The sequence below is a fragment of the Peromyscus leucopus genome, chromosome 6, assembly GCF_004664715.2.
Source record: "Peromyscus leucopus breed LL Stock chromosome 6, UCI_PerLeu_2.1, whole genome shotgun sequence".
Taxonomy (NCBI): Eukaryota; Metazoa; Chordata; class Mammalia; order Rodentia; family Cricetidae; genus Peromyscus; species Peromyscus leucopus.
Genome location: NC_051068.1, coordinates 76050824 through 76068405, shown reverse-complemented (window position 1 = coordinate 76068405; position 17582 = coordinate 76050824). Strand labels below are relative to the sequence as shown.

General features: G+C 47.7%; 1 protein-coding gene across 4 annotated transcripts in view; it reads left to right on the top strand.

Annotated features, from left to right (window-relative positions):
* Positions 1-17582, top strand: part of Mab21l3 (mab-21 like 3) — a 41386-nt gene that overhangs the window by 7072 nt on the left and 16732 nt on the right. Inside the window, exons 1-2 of one of the 4 annotated variants that reach the window (XM_028877302.2) lie at positions 9162-9728; positions 10899-11150. In XM_028877302.2, coding sequence (XP_028733135.1) covers positions 10899-11150 — 252 coding nt within the window. In that variant the 5' untranslated portion in view covers positions 9162-9728. The other 3 variants (XM_037206940.1, XM_037206939.1, XM_037206941.1) reach the window with 3 other exon arrangements.

Sequence of the window (17582 nt, the reverse complement as noted above, 5' to 3'; positions counted from 1 at the left end):
ATAAATTCCTCTTTCCCATTGTACATTTCTGTTAGTGTTTGCTATGAGGCTTGTTTCTTGGTTGTTTAGTGACTTTTCTGAACTAATCCTGTAAAATCATCCTTTACTGTGTATGACCACTGATGTCTCTGTTCATGCAACTTAATTGTTTGTCAACTAAGAATTGGACAGCTTTTCTCTATCAGTAGGAATCAGTAAGTTCCCCAGCTATTGCCAAGAAACTCTGCTGTGGTTTAACCCATGTCTTTTAAAAACACTAGGGGGCAGGGTGCTGGAGAGATAGCTCAGAGGTTAAAAGCACTGGCTGCTCTTCCAGAGGTTCTGAGTTCAATTCCCAGCAACCACATGGTGGCTCACAACCATCTATAATGAGATCTGGTGCCCTCTGCTGGAATGCAGGCATACAGGTAGGCAGAATACTGTATACATAATAAATAAATCTTAAAAAAAAAAAAAAAAAAAAAAAGAACATTCGAGATGCTGACAGTTCTGGCTCCATTTTCTCCTGCTTGTGCAGAGCCTTTATTCAACAGAACTGAGAGCTTGGGGCCTCTTTGGATCTCTTCAGCCTTGGACATGGGCACAACTCGCAGGCATGATCTCTTAAGTTCAGAAATAGTAGATGTTCACTAGAGTCTCTGTGGACATCCACTCTCTAACCTTCCTATTTCGGCTCTTTGGTAATGTGTCATCTGTCTTATTGTCCATTTGTCTGGGCAGCTATGAAATTAAACAATTGCTTGAAGTTGTTTAGAAAAAAATCCCATCAAGGAGAAACTTTGGGGGGGGGGCATCAAATAATGGCAAGTCTATGACACTTTTTTGTTTGTTTGTTGGGTTTATTTGTTTTTAATATTTTTCGAGAAATTCATACATGTGTACCACCATCCCTCCTCCCTCCCCTCCAAGTCCTCTATGTGCCCCCCACTCAATCTCCAACTCATGACTGCATGTTCAATTATTGTTACATACATGTATGTACATGTAAAGAAGTGTGTGTGTGTGTGTGTGTGTGTGTGTGTGTGTGTGTGTCCAGACACACAACCTGCTGAATCCATTTAGTGTTATTCATACGCATGTGTTTAGGGTTGTCCCCTGGGGATGAGCTAATCTATCAGTGGGCTTGACCCTAGGGAAGACTGATTCTCCTGCTTTCAGCAGGCATCAGTTGTCTGGAGCTCTTCATCAGGGTGGGGCCTTGTGAGATCCCCCCATCCACACTGGCATACCAATTGGTATGATCATGCAGGTCCTATTTAGGTGACCATATTGTTGAGATTTCATGGCACAGCTTCTCTGTCATGTCTAGAGGACACTGTCTCCCAGCAGCCATCCAGGTCTTCTTGCTCTTCCAATTCTTCCACACCCTCTGCTCCAGTGTTTCTCGAGCCTTAGGTAGGGGATTGTATCATAGATGACTGTACACCCCATGGGCAGTTGTACTCTGCCTTGTTGACCAGTTGTGGATTTCTGTGATGTTCTCCATCTACTGCAAGAAGAAGCTGTAGTGAGGGGCGAGCGAGATCTGCACTCTCAGGCAAGGCTGGCACAGGAGCTGCATGCACATCCAGGCCTAGGGACTGTGGAGACAGTGTGGGAAGGCTTGGTTCTGGAGGAATGCACCAGGCAAGGCTGGCGCAGGAGCTGAGTGGCAGGAACCAGGCCTGGGAGTGTGGGACCCGGGCAGCAGCTGAGGTTCTGGCAGATGACACTTGGAGGAAACTTAAATCCCCTTTGTTTCCCCCGGGGACACCAGGAGTCTGTGTTATTAAAGTGCAACACGACAGGAGAGCTGAATAATGACATGAATGAAATTAATGAATAAACAAGAAACATGAAAGCACATGAAACTTTCTCCTTACCCAGAGTCAGCCTTTTTTCTTGAATAATCCCCCAGATGGCCAAAAGTCTTTAGTGAAACTATTTAAAGAATGCATTCTGTCAATGTTAACCAGCTTTTTCTATTATGTTTTAGTTTTTATTTTTGTAACGTATTCCTGTTGGTGTATATTCATTGTATATGGTAGTAGGTTGGCTAAGGACATTTCTATACATGTGTGTGTGTGTGTGTGTGTGTGTGTGTGTGTGTGTGTGTATGCTGTACTTTGAGCACAGTCTCCCTGCCCTCCTCCCTCCTCCTCCTCTCATCTACTCCCTCGTCAGTCTTTTTTGTTCCCCGAGACAGTTTTGCTTCGACTGTCACACCATGTGCTCATGTACAATCCATGTTTCTATGTAAAATCTAGGAAACACAGATGAGAGAAAACAGTCTGGGGACTTTAGAGGTCTGTGTCCCCCCCCCCACCCCCAACATCACTGGCTCTTATTCTTCAACCTGCTTTCCTCTGGAACATCTTTTCTTTCTAAGCTGTCTCACCAATCTGTCTACCTTTTGTGACTAATGTCAACTCTTCTTCAACTTCCTAGTGAGCATCCCAGCACATGTGCATTTGACTTAGACTGAACTATCACCCTGCCTTGCGGTTGAGTGTCGCAGCCTTGACCAGACCCTTTCTGTCTTACGTATTGACACCTCTGCTGTGTGGCACTAACTCTCCAGTGTAGAGTGTCAGCAATGTCCCCCAGCTGCACACCTCTGCTGCCCTGAGAGACTTAAGGCTTTAAAGGGGGACATGTGAAAGCCACTTACCGGGAGAGTAAAGGCAAGATGTCAGTGGACCTGTGAGTCCAGACAGCGGTGTTAGTTATATATTCTGTCTACCTGAGCTATAGTCTTTCTGGGAGCTCTGGGCTCTTCCCTAACTTTGAGTTATAGACTAGATGAAGAATTACTGTGTCCCTGGGCATGGGGTGCGGGGTGCGGGGAGTGAGGGGGCTCATGGTGGAAAGCTATTGTAGCTCCTTAGTAATATCAGCCATGCCTCCGTGTATCTTTAACTGGGTTGTTTCCATTAACCTGAAGAAGTTATCATAGATATTTTGGTTGTGGAAGCTTCTAGAAGGAGTTAATCAAAAGAATTCATAGAGCCAGCCTGGGCACAGAGCTGCAGGTGTGGCTGAGTTCTATCCTATTTCATGCTTTCCTTTTTGAGGGGCCTTTGGCTCCCCTGTGTCGGTCAGCATTGTCTCCTATTTGTGATCATTTTCATCTCATTTAATGACTATGGCACAGACGGGCTGGAAGGTTAAGGCTTTACGTAATCTTGCTCTTGATCGGGCATTAAAGAGGAAACTGAAATCTGAGCAGTCCTTGATGCCAAGAGCTCAGAAACGCTTGGAACCCTCCAGTGTCAGCAACTGGCTATCCAGTGTTATAATATGACCAGAATTCACCAAGAGACAGGCCATTATTTGAAAAGAAACCACATGGGCTGGAGATAAGGGCTTTCTTTTTCCTTCTGATGGATACTGTTGTACTAGTTGCTTATGATTGATGGTTGCTGCCATAGTGATAGGGGAAAACGCATTGGGAAGTGACTGTGATGGATGATGCATTAGAGAAGAGGGAAATGGCCCACACATCATTTGTTAATAGGACATTGTTGATAGCCTTTCATTGACTAGGGTATGAAGTGTCATGTTGTCCATGCAGACATGAGAGCTACGTGAAGACACATTATATGATGATAGTGCAAGAATCCTACAGTTTGTGGACCAGCTTGTCCCTGTCTCTGCCCCTTCACCTATGACCGCAAGAAGCTTAGGCTTAGACAGAGACCTGATCCAAGAAAATGTTGTGTTTTTTACAGTACATTTAGGAATTAAAGCCACTTGGAAAACAGCTATCCCATTTGGCACCTGTCATTAAGCACTTGTCCTGGTTATTGTTTAGAAGCAGTTTAATAATGAAGGCTGACTGGTATTGGGTATCATCACACATTTCCCCTCTGCTCTTCCTGCCAATGTCCTTGGTGTGGATGGGCTGACCTTGACCGCTTTTATTGGGGAAGTTTTCTTTTCTTAGCATCAGTTGTAGAGTATATACTCTGATAAACCTGTGTGGGAATAGCCATGCTCTCCTTGGCGCTTGATTTTCTCAACCGTGTGTCAACAATAAACACTGTGGTCTCTGAGTGGTGTAGGGGGTAGCGGTCTGGTGAGGCCTCCAGCACCACTTTGTGAGATTGTTATCTCCACCAGGCAGAACACAGTCTATTCCGGGGTAGTCTTTGTGGGCTTTCTTAGTTTCCTGGAGTCCCAAGGGAAAGTGTTGGGCTATTTGAATGGTCCATTTGAAACCTCTGTGACAAAAATACTTGAAGCTGGATAAATTTTAAAGGAAGTGGTTTGTTAAATTCCGGTTCTAGAGGTTCCATACCGTAACATTCCCTTATTTGGGCCTCATGCTTTGATTGAGGACTCTAAGGCAGATGACATCATGACAGTCACAAGGGGGGACACAAGGCCAGAAGATGGAGAGGCTTGCTCTTTTGTCAAGGCCCACTCAGGAAATCCAACCCAAGATGCCACGAGAATGTCGTAAATCCATCCAAGGGCAGTGGTCCCCAAGACTGAAGGACCTCCCAGTAGTGTCCACCTCTTCAGGGCCCCACACTTCCTCTTAGCACCAGCACTTAGGAGACCATGCTGCTAATACATGAGCTTCGATATGCAAGTCCCAGGGGATGCAGTCGCCCCTTTCTAGACCATAGCTGATGTCTCGATGGGGAACTCCGAGCACTGTTTTATTTACAGAGTACTTCTAAGTCTTCTGAAGAGAGATGGAGGGAAAGGGGTCCTGAGGGGCAGGGGAGGTAACAGCCACTTTCCTGTGGCCAAAGAGGGAACATAACGCAGATGCTTGTGGGGATGAGGAAAGTAGCAGAAACATTTTTCAAAATAACCCAAGATGGGCTAGGGATACAGCTCAGAGATAGAGTGCTTACCTATCACGGGGTGAGGCCACCCTAAGGTCAAGGGAACAAAGGAAGACACAAAGTCTCCAAAGATGCTGACTGAAGGGCTGAAGTCTGTGAACCAGGTGGTTGTGAACTGATGGTTGGTGGCAGCAATGAAGGATGAGGCAAAGGGTGGAGCCACTAAGACGCTCTTGCCTAGCTCTGGCAAACACAAGTGAGTTCTTCCACAGGTGTGGAGTCCCCTCTTCTTGGGCTGGCCCAGAACCCCACAGGCTGGGCTGACTAAACAGCAGATGCAGTTCTCACACTTCCGGAGGGTAGAAGCCACGGTCAAGGTGCTGTCACCGTTGGTTTCTCCTGAGACTTTGTCCCTGTGTAGACACACCTGTGGGATACCGTGTCCCTTTTACAATGAATGATGCCGGGGCTGTTGGACTATCACTTCCAAGAATTCTTCGTTTAACCTAAAGTTACAGGGGCTTACCCCGCCTTTCCTTCTACAAGCTTTAGGTTTTATGCTTTTTATGGAGGTCTATGAGCCATGTCCAATCGGTCTTTAAAAGACTGACTTCCTCTTCCTCGGTGGACCATCCATTGCTCATACCACCTGTTGCATGTCTTTTCTTCCACGGGTTTTGTTTATTCTTTGTCAAAGATCCAATGACCATGTTTGCACAAATCTATGACGGGAAATCTCCATCTACACCCTCGTGTTGGTCTCTTTTGAGTAAGCAATCAGACAGATTTGTCATGGTTCCTGAACAACCGTGGGCAGGGCAGGGGAGGGGGGCTTTCCTCTGAATGGCCGAGAGCTAAAGCGGTGGATTCCTCTAATCAGGTGTTTCCTCCTGACTCAGCCATCCCAGAAACTGAGGTGAGCCGTTCAGCAGTTACCAGACGGCATTAAAAAAAAAAAAAAAGAGTGGAAAGCCATTCACTTCCTGAACGGCTTCCCTCATCCTCTTACTTTCTCTGGTGATAGCAACTTAAAAATAGCTCGGCCCCACCTGACCGGGGCGGCCTCCTGGATTCAGGAAGAGTTTTGAATGAAAATACAATATTCTTCCCTCCCGCTCCCCCAAATAGACAAAGAGATTTGATTTGAAAATAAAGTGTTATCCAAGCCATCACAAGAGCTTCATGGCCTTGGTGATTGTTCTCTGTTAAAACACCAAGTCTCCAGGCTGGTGTCTGGGCTTCGTCCGCTGAATGGGGACAATCCAGAAAAGGAGGCTAGCGATCTGTGCACTTGGATGGGCACACGAACCCACAGGCACAGCCGGGATATGCCTGTGCCCCTGCTCACACTGAATCATTTCTCGTACCTTCTCTCTCTTTAAACATTTCATATTTTTTAAAAAGTTATGTGAATGTGTGTGTGTGTGTTCATGCTTGTAGGTATGTACCTGTGTGGGCGCAGGTGCCCAAGGAGTCCAGAAGAGGACATCAGATCTCCTGAGCTGGAGCTTTAGGCAGTTGTGAGCTGTTGAATATATAGGTGCTGGGACCAAACCCAGATCCTCTACAAGCGGTACATACTCTTAACTGCTGGGCAGTCTCTCCAGCCCCATTTCTTATATTTTTTTGCACCTAAGCCAGATCATCTTTGCCCTGTGAGAAGCTTGAGCTCACAGCCTGGCTTTTCCCCTCTCACTGTCCTCTGGTTATGCACCAGGCAGAGCCCTTGTTTTCTTTTTTGTAAGGGGTACCACTATTTCTGGAAGTGCTGGGACAATCACAGTATCTTAATAAGCAGTCTGATGTTCTCTAGACGGCCAGGGGCAGCCACGGCTTTCACAAAGATGTGAGGATTCTGGGCTTCTAGCATGTTCTCCTTATTGGGCTGTTTTTCAGCATTCCTGCCGGCATTAGGCTGGGAAAAGTGACTTCCTCCAGGTGCGGGCACATCTCCTGTTGCTCTGCTCCTTCTGGGTTAAAGTCAGCTCTCTCCCCGCCCTGTGTGTGTGTGTGTGTGTGTGTGTGTGTGTGTGTGTGTGTGTTCATGTGAGTGTGGAGGTCAGAGGTCAGCCTCAGGCCTGGAACTCTCTGACTAGGCTGGACTGGCTGGCCAGTAAGCCCCTGGGGCCCCCCTTTCTCCATCTCCCCAGTACTGACATGACATTTTACACGGGTTCTGGGGAGTCAAGTCTGGGTCCTCCTGCTTGAACCACAACTGCTTTATACTGGCTGAGCCATCTCTCCTGTCTGGGAAGTACGCTCGCTCCTGAAACCAGCCCGGGTCTCACCTTGCTCCATGTCTACACTGTCTAGGTTTATTTTAGAGTCTACCTTGCCCACGTAAGTGTATGAATTTGGGAACCCTTGCCTCTGAACCTAGACAAAAGGCCAAATGACCTCAGTACAAGAGGAAAGGAGACAGGTCTTTGGTGGAGCTGTGATGAATGACCCATTGCAGGATCCGTCCACCAGGAAGATGGAGGGGGAGGGTGACCACACACGTCACTAGAAGGCCCCTTGTCTTCAGTGAATAAAGCGATTACAGTTTACTAAGATCCTAACTTGTGCCAGGCTTTTCCTAAGAGGAGATGATAATAGAAGTGATCACAGGATCTCATATGTAGTTGAATTTATAATACATGAAGTGAATGCTTTGTACCATATAGTATTTCATTAATTATCGATAGATGGGATGCATGGACATCCATAGACACACAGATTTTCTCTTCCTCCTGCCCAAACTGGGAGCATTTTTTGTTGTTGTTGTTTATTTGTTTGTATGGTGTTTTGGGGGGCGGGGTTGGAAAAAGGTCTCACATTCAGCCCAAGTTGTCCTTGAATTCAAAGCAATCCTCCTTCTCAGCCTCCCTAGTGCTAAGCTGTACGGTGTGAATTACCATGCCTTGCATATCATTTATTCTGTATAATTTTTGTAGTACAATGCCACTAGTTTTAAGGAAGTCAGATAAATATTTAAAAATATTTGCTGATCAATCTTGTGTGCGGTGGAGGCTTCCCTGGACACGGAGAACAGCCTTGGACCCTGCTGCAGACTGTTCACTATTGTGGGTTTCATCCAGTGTCCAGGCTTCTGAGCTGCTGGATTTGACCCTTCCAGATTAAAGCGAATCTGTAAAGGAGCAAGTCAGAGTTTGCAACCCTGACGTTCTTGAGCAAATCTGCACATTTAACATTGATTTGGGGGCTGGAGAGATGGCACTGGCTGCTCTTCTAAAGGTCCTGAGTTCAATTCCCAGCAACCACATGGTGGCTCACAACCATCCGTAATGAGGTCTGGTGCCCTCTTCTGGCCTGCAGGCATACACGCAGGCAGAACACTATACATTTAAAAAAAAAAAAAAAAAAAAGATTGATTTGGTCAGGCTAATCTTTCCCCTTCTTGCCATGAACTGTTTAGCCACTCGATAAATCAGTAAAAAACGCTGGGTGAGCCTGGGTGGGTGTGGTCTTCCCAAGATGCCTCACTGCATATTAGGATTGACTTAAGATGTTTGAAAGCCTTGAGCTGGCTCACTTAGTAAGGTTCTTGCCTTGAATTCATGAGGACATGAGTTCAGACCCCCAGAACCCACGTAGAAAACTGGTTGCGGTGCCTTGGGTCCAGCAATGGCGAAGTGGGAGGCAGGAGATGGAGGCCTGGCAGCTTGTGGCTCAGCGCCTGACCTACACGGCAAGGTCCCTAGACACCACAAGACTGTCTCCAGGAAAAGGTAGAAGGCACCCGAGGGCTGACGCCTGAGCTTGTCCTCTGCCCTCTGAGGTGTGCACACCACACTACCCGACCCAACACAAAACTATACAGAGGGAAAATCTTTTGATTCCTTTGTTAAACAGACATTAAACATGTTACTGATCCGCAGAACCCATTGCATTTATTTATCTATTATTTGTATACGTGTGTGGAGGGGTACGGGAGACAGGTGGCTCTTTCCTTCCACCTTGTGGGTCCCGGGAGGTGGGGAGAGATGGAACTCAGGTGCTCAGGCTTGGTGGCAGGCATATCTGCTGGACCGTTTCACCTGCCCCCAGTCCTCAGAGTCCACACCGAGCTGAAGCTGCCTTCCATTTTCACTTCGCCTTGCATGTGAATCATGAAAAAATGAGGACTTTTATTTCCCAAGGAAGGAGGAAAACTTGAATTTGCTAGGTCCCTCTTGGTGGCCATAGGCACACCCTTAGTCAACAGATTTTTGCTGACCTATTGTTCAATTAACTAGAGATCTGTATCTGCCAGGAAAGCTTGTTTTCCTCAGCCTTTCTGACAGGAGCTGCCGGAGCCCGGGTCTGTGCTGTGGCACCTTACCCACTAGGAACTGGGCCACGCAGTGAGCGTGTGCTGTCTGTGTTCACACAACACACCGATCGCCTGCTGTGCGTCTGGTGGGAAGGTGACTGCAGCCAGCTGCCCTGAGCTCACAGTGCCCTTCCTTCCCCGGGTTCCTCCAGTAGCTCAATTTTCTGCTTTCCCTGTTCATACCTGGCAAGAATCTTTCCATCTTGGAGCAAGAGAAGTTTCCGGATACAACATTTCAATCTGCACTACTGGAGTAACTGAGATGGGTCTGCAATAGAGCGAGAATGATGAAGGTTTGGGTATTTGAGTCCAGAAACGCAGGGCAGCTTTATTGTATAAGGAAAGGCCTTACCAGAGGCGCGGGACTGTGAGGTAATGATTCCAGCAAAAGCAGAAGCCAAGGGCAAAACCAAAAGTATGTGGAGGAAATGTGGACTTTGGGCCGTTCATAGTGACGTGGAGAGAGAATTCCAGAAGGCAGGTTAAGGGGAAGAGGCTCTTGTTTCAGTTGTGAAAAACTCATGTGGTCCATTGGAGTGTTGATCAGGGGAACGAAAGCCAAGGGAAGAAGATTCTGGGCCATCTGAGAGCGTGTGCGGTGAAGAGAAGGGGATTTCCATGACACAGAACAGCAGGTGGGACATCAAGGAAGTGTGGAGGAGATTCTGAGGATCCTTGAGGAAGCTGTAGCTTTTCAGGACTGGATATAAGGTCCTGGATTGGCAGATGGAGCCCTGAGAAGGCAGCCCGAACACCTAGCAGAAGGAGGTGGGTGGGGTCTGATGTGGCTCTCACCTGGAGCTGTCTGGGAGGATATGCAAATCCGGGGCCACCGGAGAGAGTAGAAAGGCTGGATTGGCTGAGGTTGAGGAGGTTGGTTTGGGCAGCTGCCTGCCTGGAAGCCTTGATCAGATTTGAGCCGGGCTGTCAGTCCTTCGGATCACAGACAGTAGATTGAGAAATTTACCAGTTTCGGGAAGATCAGGCTGCTGAGATTTTTCTCACCCTGTACTAAAGCTATCTCCAGCCAGTCAGACTGGGAACTTACTGTCTGCACTGTTGTCCAGGATGAGTTTTCCTGGTAAAACTCGATGCCTCCTAGACTCTTAAGGGGCCTGTTTATATTGATTTCATTTTGAATGTCAGCCATCAAGTGGGACAAAGAAATCACATTCTAAGGTCAGCAGGTGAGAGGCAGGACTCTGCCCTACTTTTCTCTGCATGTGTGTGCCTGTTTGTAAGCCTGCCGTGTGTGTGTGTGTGTGTGTGTGTGTGTGTGTGTGTGTGTGTGTGTGTGTGTGTCCTGTCTCTGTCTCTATGTGTCTGCCTGTTTCTCTCTCTCTCTCTCTCTCTGTGTGTGTGTGTGTGTGTGTGTGTGTGTGAGAGAGAGAGAGAGAGAGAGAGAGAGAGAGAGAGAGAGAGAGAGAGAGAGAGTGAACTTGCCTCTGTACACAGGAGTGTATCTGTGAGCTCATGCTTTTCCAAATGTTGATCCTGGCCCTCATCTGATGGGCAAGGCTTGTGTCGGGCATGATGGTGAGAAACCAGAAGACTTGTTTGCAATTTCTTATTTGTTTAGGGTAAGGAAGTAAATCAATTGCAGAATTTTCTGGATTGGAGGGCAGGGGATATTTACTGTCAACAGGATAAGGACAAAGAGATGTAAAGATACTGGTCACCAAGGTGCACCTGGTATCAGAACAAGAGGATAAAAAAGACAGGGTGACTAATACCAGGGAACACCAGGTGGGCTCCAGCTCATTACCATCAAGCCTCTTTTCTAATCGTCTATCATTCCCTGAAAGATGGCAGACGGATTCGCTCCAGTTGGAAAGGAAAACTGCAGTGAGCAGGCGCGAAGAGGCCAAGTCTCTGGTCCATGCTCACAGTTCCAGAGAAGTTTCATCCAGAGAGTAACGTTGCTGGGAAAGCTGCCGACCAGTTTTGTCCTCCATCGTGAGAAGAAGCAGAAGGTTGCTGCTATCCTGGGGACAGACGACCAGGAGGCCATGAAGTCTCTTCCAGAGGGAGACTTACAAGACTACCTGCTGAGTAAGGTAAGCCAAGGCCTGCCTCTCCTGGGCACGCCCTCTTCCTCTCCACCCCACTGACATTGGTCCAGAAGGATTCCCCTGCTTCTGGAGATCATAAGATGGTTCTCTGAAACACAGGACCGCTAACCTCAGCATGCTGAGGAAGTTTACCCAGCCAGGTCTTTTCTCTGAGGTTCTAGTGCCCAGAAGAATGCTGGGTACAAAATACAGAACAGACCTCTAGCTCTGTCCATTGCTGACACTTATGCGGCCAATTAATCTATCCAAGGCTCAGACTTCTTTTCCATCAAATGAGGGTCTGCATGGGGTCACTGGGAAATGACCAGCCAGGCACAGGCACAATGACACATACCTGTGACGCCAGCATTTGAGAGGCAGAGGCAGGAGATCAGAAGTGGAAGGTATCCTGGACTACATGAGACCTTGCCTCAAAAAACAAACAAACAACAAATGAACTTATGACAAGGCTTTTAAAAACTGTAAAACTGATAGTTTTAAAAAATACTATTTGGGAGCTGGAGAGATAGCTCACTGGTTAAAAGCATTAGCTACAGTTCCAGAGGACCCAGGTTTGAGTCCCAGCTTCCACATGGTGGCTCACAACCACCTGTAATTCCACTTCTAGGGCATCTAACATTCTTTTTGGGTCCTCCTAGGGCACCAGGCACACTTGTGGTGCACAGACATGCATCCAGGCAAAATACCCATACACGTAAAATAAAAATAAAACCACAAATCTTTAAAGGATATTATTTCGTTTGTAAGTTGGGCATGGTGGTGCACATTTTTAGTCCCAGCACTCGGGAGTCAGAGGCAGGCAGATCTCTGTAAATTCAAGGCCAGCCTGGTCTATAGAGTGATACCTTGTCTCAAGGGGAAAAAAACAAAAAAACAAAAAAAAAAAAAAAAAGAAAAAAAAGAAAGACAGAAAGAAAAGAAAGCAGCGGGAGAGAAAGGGGCTAGTTTATTTCAATCTTAGGCTCTTTTGATGTCAGACTTTGTAGGGACCTTAAATATTATTGAATTTAAGATGGTCCAGTGTTCCACTTCCACATGAAGCTTCTAAGGCATGCAGTTAATGTTTAAACGAAAAGGTTTAAGCTGAGAGGTAGGGACTGCTCTCTGGCTTTCATGCCTTTGTATGTAAACAGAGCAAAGATTGTTATCACAGTGAGATATGAGTGCACTTTTTTAGACAAAACCATCATGGGAAGGTCTACGTGTATAAAAAACAATAGTGAACAAAATGAGTTCCCAATCAGTCCTCTACACAGAAGCAGCGTTGACTGGCATCTTCCTGGGGTCCGGTGTTTTCTGGAAAAACAATATTCCAACTTTCTTAGCTTGGCGTTCAAGTGATTTCACCTGCCCGTTCTCTGACCCCTCTGCCTCTGGGCATACCCACCCGCAGAAATCATAAATAGTATTCCCGATATGCAGTCCAGCCTGGGCTCATGCATGGTCTGTTTGGTCTATAGAGCATTTTCTAAAGTTTTCTTTCACAGACATTTCAAAATACTGAGACTTTGCATAGGAATCTGGATTTCTGCCTCCTATGGGGATTAAAGAATGGGGGTACATGGCAAGGGCAGGTCCTCTGTCTGGCCTGGAAATCATGGCTTGAGTGTTTGTTAGAATGTGTGCCAGCCAGTTCTCGGAGGCTGGAGCACTGGCCTCCAGTCTGACAGAGCTTCGTCTCTTGTCTCTGAAGGTGGACCAGCCTCCACATCTGTCCCATAAGAGTTACGTCCTAAACAGACTAAAGGCCTAGCTTCTCTCTCTCTCTCTCTCTCTCTCTCTCTCTCTCTCTCTCTCTCTCTCTCTCTCTCTCTCTCTCTCTCTCTCATCTTAATCCTTCTCATGCAGCTCAGAGTTGGCAAAAAGGCTCCCCTAACTAACTCCGGGGCATAGACCACTCTTGTCACCCTGGGAACTCTGGAGCTGATCCTGTTTATTGATTATATACACTGGCTCCTCTTAGCATGGTTTCAGTTGCTGACTTACACCCTGGAAGGTTTTATTACTTCCACCTTCTTAGAGGGACCAACAGTGTCCTGGATACATTCCTTTCCTTCCACATACCCAGAGTATCTTGCACAGATGTGGTCTGAATCCCTTTGGAGTTCACTGAAGATAAGGGAAAACACTGTGCAGGCTGCTGACAGGTTGGGGTGCAGGTAACACTTATGTAGCCACCAGCCAGCCTCCATTTCTAGAGGAAGAGAGAGTTTTGTAGAGATGAAAGGCTTTGGCTAGCGTCCAGTGGCTATACGGTGAAGGTACTGAGCTCTCAGCAGAGCTGGTTGGGCCCAGAGGCCGTATCTCCTCTGCTACAATCCTCTGTCTCACAGGCACACAGAACCCCCACTTTATGTCAAATCCTGCTCTGTGGTTTGGAGGAGCTCAAGCCCTGAGATGTGGTCTGCTAAATGGAAAAGAAATGCTGTGCATGCCCGAGGGATGGCCGGCCACACCTACAGATTCTGTTCTTAACACCCCAGGAAGAAGGGGACGTTCTGTGTACGGTCACTGATTGTACAGCAGACCCCAGGGCTGCAATGGAAAGAGAGCCTGGCAGAGCGAAAGGAAGGGCCTGGACTCTGATGGGAGAAGTGGTCCACGGAAAGAGGAATGGAGATGAGGGCTTGGAGGATGTGTTAGGTTTCCATAAATGAAGAAGGCAAGTACAGGAGGAAACCCAATTTACCCACCCACCCCATTGGGTGGGGGTTGTATTCAGCTACCCTTTCTTTTAGGGAAGCAGAATTCGAGGTAGCAAATGTGACCCGCCTATAACTTAACTAACTCTGGTGCAAGTTGCTTCCTGAGCCTCAACTTCCTCATCTATAAAATGGGAGTCATCATTGAATGGTGAAGGAGGCTCCGGTACTCCTGTTCTGTCGAGGTGCCTGGTACCCTGGAAGGACTGAGTAACCCCAGCTCCACATGCTGCTGCTGCTGCTGCATTTGGAGCCGCCAATACCAGGTGGTCCAGGCAGTCCTCATGGAATTGAGTATAGCCGTTTCCCCTGTAAGTTTAAGTTAAGTTAAGCTCCTTTTAAATTGGCAGCTTCTGGAGGGCAGGTAAGGTACCTGTCCTGTTTTAACCCATTATTGGACTTAAAGCAATTCCAAGGTTAACAGCCCAGCTTTCTATTGTCTGGGAGGAAGTTCTCGGCCATTTTTTCCTCCCTGTCCTCCACCTGGGCGATGCTCATGTAGATAGACCGCCTGTCCTGGGTGCAGCCGGCCCCGTACGACTTTTCCCGCAAGCCGCTTAATTGGCCCTCCACAGAGTTCAAGGAAGAGGGTTGCAACACCCATGAGTCAGCAGTGTTGTTAGAGGGAACAGTCTTGAATTCCCAATAATTTATATTTGAAACAGTAAATTATTCACAAACCTGAACTATTAATAGCAGCAAACGACTTGTGGTCCAACAATAGCCCAGAGGCTCTGGCTGGGAAAGAAGGGAGGGAACCTAGGATGAGGCAGGGACGTGTGGGGAAGCACGTAGACACACCTGGAGAGGGAGGCCCTGGGCAAAGCTACGGCATGAAGGCGTCATCTGCTGCCCTGGGTGACCTTGGAGCATCCAGCCTTGTGTGTGCCTGGTTGATTCAATGTGGCTGGGCTCGGCCACACCCACAAGGGCAGCCCTTGAAAAAAGAGAATGCACCCTTTTTGATTCATTGAGTTTATCAGCAGAAGAGGATAGGCCCCAAGATCAAGCTTGAATTGAGTTATGCTTTGAGTCCATTTTCTTCAATGATCCCATTTTCCCCGTATATTTATTTTCAAGCCTTTCTTTGCTGAGATGCATTTGGTGATGAGACTGTATTGCTGGCCTGTTGACGTTTGAGAGACTAGAAAGGAAAGGGATTCTGAGATTGGGCATGGAGGGCCCCGGACTTGTGATAAAGCATCCCAAATCACTTTTACCAAAATCTCTCTGCAATGGGCCGCAGGCCGCATCTGCATCTCTGCATTTCCTCAGACAGAGCTTCAATCCTCTTGTTCTGGTTCTCTGGGTTCAATCAAGATAAGTGGAGGGCCATAGTCAAGCGGGGAAGGTCAGGGTCTAGGTTGGGGATGCAACCTAAGACCTGGCCTGGGAACCCCAGCCCAGAGCGTTTGGGGGCTGTGGGTTGCTCAGTGATGCCGTCGTGGTAAGAGCCTGTCGCTGCTCGCGTGGTCAATAATGTGGGAGCGGGGTGGATATCACCTGATGAAAATTGTACCCAGCCTCAGCATCCTGGGCACTGCGGGGACAGATCTGCCTGGGGCTCTTCAGTGTCTGGCCCCCCCTATGTTACCCTAGTATCCCTAGGGGATGTAAGAACCGTCCGTAGTACCCACAAAATGGCAGCTCCATGGAGACTTGCTGTTTCATGAGCCTTGACTCCGGACTGAAAGCCTCTTCTATCTAGGTCCAGGAAGAAGATAAGGGGCGTGGCAGAGAGTGCTGGATAATGGCATTGGAAACCCCATGCATGTCGTCTAGTTCTACTTCTAATTGCCGGTGTGACAGAGGAGAGCCTCTTGTTGCTCTGGTACTCTATACGGTGGCACCAGATAAGATGATTGCTGAAGCTGAAATAACTCTAAGATGCTAAGTTTAAGGCACCCAAGTGTAAGACGTGACGGAAGAATTTGTAGTCTGAGTTTCCAGGCAGCCTAGTTCTCCATTCTTGACTTCCACATCTGCAGATCAGAACACATGAGGATGATGAGCTAAGCGAAGGAGAATGAGAGAGATTACAGGGGCCTTCCAGGGTGTGTTCAGACTTGTTCTGCCCAGTCACTGTCCAGTCTGTGGTCAAGTTCACTCATAGAGAAGGATTTTGGTTCCCACCCCCCACCCCAGTGCCGATACTGTAATGGAGCTTTTCTTAGTGTGCTGGTCAGGTTTCTGTCATCTCAACACAAGCTTGAGTTGAGTTGCTATGGTTCTGTTTTTCCAGACAGGGTTTCTCTGCTTATCCCTGACTGCCCTGGAACTCACTCTGTAGACCAGACTGGCCTCAAACTCAGAGATCTGCCTGCCTCTGCCTCCTGAGTGCTGGGATTGAAGGTGTGTGCCACCACTGCCTGGCCTAGTTAGAGTCATTTTGAAAAGGGGGACATTGATTGAGAAAATGCCTCCCTCAGATTGGCTTGTAGGCAAGTCTGTGGGGGCATTTTCTTGATTAATGATTGGTGTGGGAGGGTGCAGCCCACAGTGGGCAGAACTACCCCTGATCAGGTGGTCCGGGGTTGTATAAGAAAGATAGCTGAGCAAGCTGTGGAGAGCAAGGCAGTAAGCAGCACCCCTCTAAAGGTCTTTGCTCAGTCCCCTGCCCCGACTTCCCTGGTGCGGGAATATGATTGGAATGTGTAAGCCAAGTATACACTTTCCTCCTCCAAGTCATTTTTGGTCCATGTTGTAGCATAGCAACAGAAGCATCTTAGGACACTTAGCTTATTAATGCGTGCGTCCATTGGGTTTTTCATATTCAAATTCTGTGGAATCATATCCATAAACTTAAAGATTTGGGGACTTTGGGGTTATAAGCCTTGGCCCTCCATGCCTTCTGAGAACTTAGCTACTCAGTGACACCTCCTCACAGCCTTTCTCACTGCAGTGCTCTATCTACCTCATCAGAACATCTTGCATGGCTTCTTCTTCTTCTTCTTCTTCTTCTTCTTCTTCTTCTTCTTCCTTCTTCTTCTTCTTCTTTCTTCTTTCTCTTCTCCTTCTCCTTCTCCTTCTCCTTCTCCTTCTCCTTCTCCTTCTCCTTCTCCTTCTCCTTCTCCTTCTCCTTCTCCTTCTCCTTCTCCTTCTCCTTCTCCTTCTCCTTCTTCTTCTTCTTTTCCCGGTTTTTCAAGACAGGTTTTCTCTTTCTTTGGTGCCTGTCCTGGATCTATCTTGCTCTATTGACCAGGCTGGCCTTGAACTCACAGAGATCTACCTGGCTCTGCCTCCCAAATACTGGGATTAAAGGCGTGCGCCACCGCCACCCGGCAACTTGCATGGCTTCTTTATTGTGAGGCTTGTACATGATTCTATATAATCCTCCACCCCCCCCCCCCCCCCACCCCCGCACTCATTTAGCAGATTCGTCCCTGTTCAGTGCCCTGTAATCTACCAGCCTGGCTATATGCATTCCATCCTCAGGCTGGAAAATCCAACTCAACCGCCAAAACCCCACCTCCAGCTTCCACCCCTCCAACTGAGCGCCTCAGCCTGACTGGAGGGTTAAGAGGTGCTTCGGACATCTTACAGCTGAGGCCACGAACACTCCAACAACCTCATGGGCCTCACCATGGCTACAACTCCATCTTTACACAAGTACCCAAGCCGTCCTCACCCTCATCCTTGGGAGCAGGTCTAGTCTATTACCTGAAGTCTGGCACCTGCCACCTCTCCGGCTTCTTGTTGCATATTGCTTCGTCTC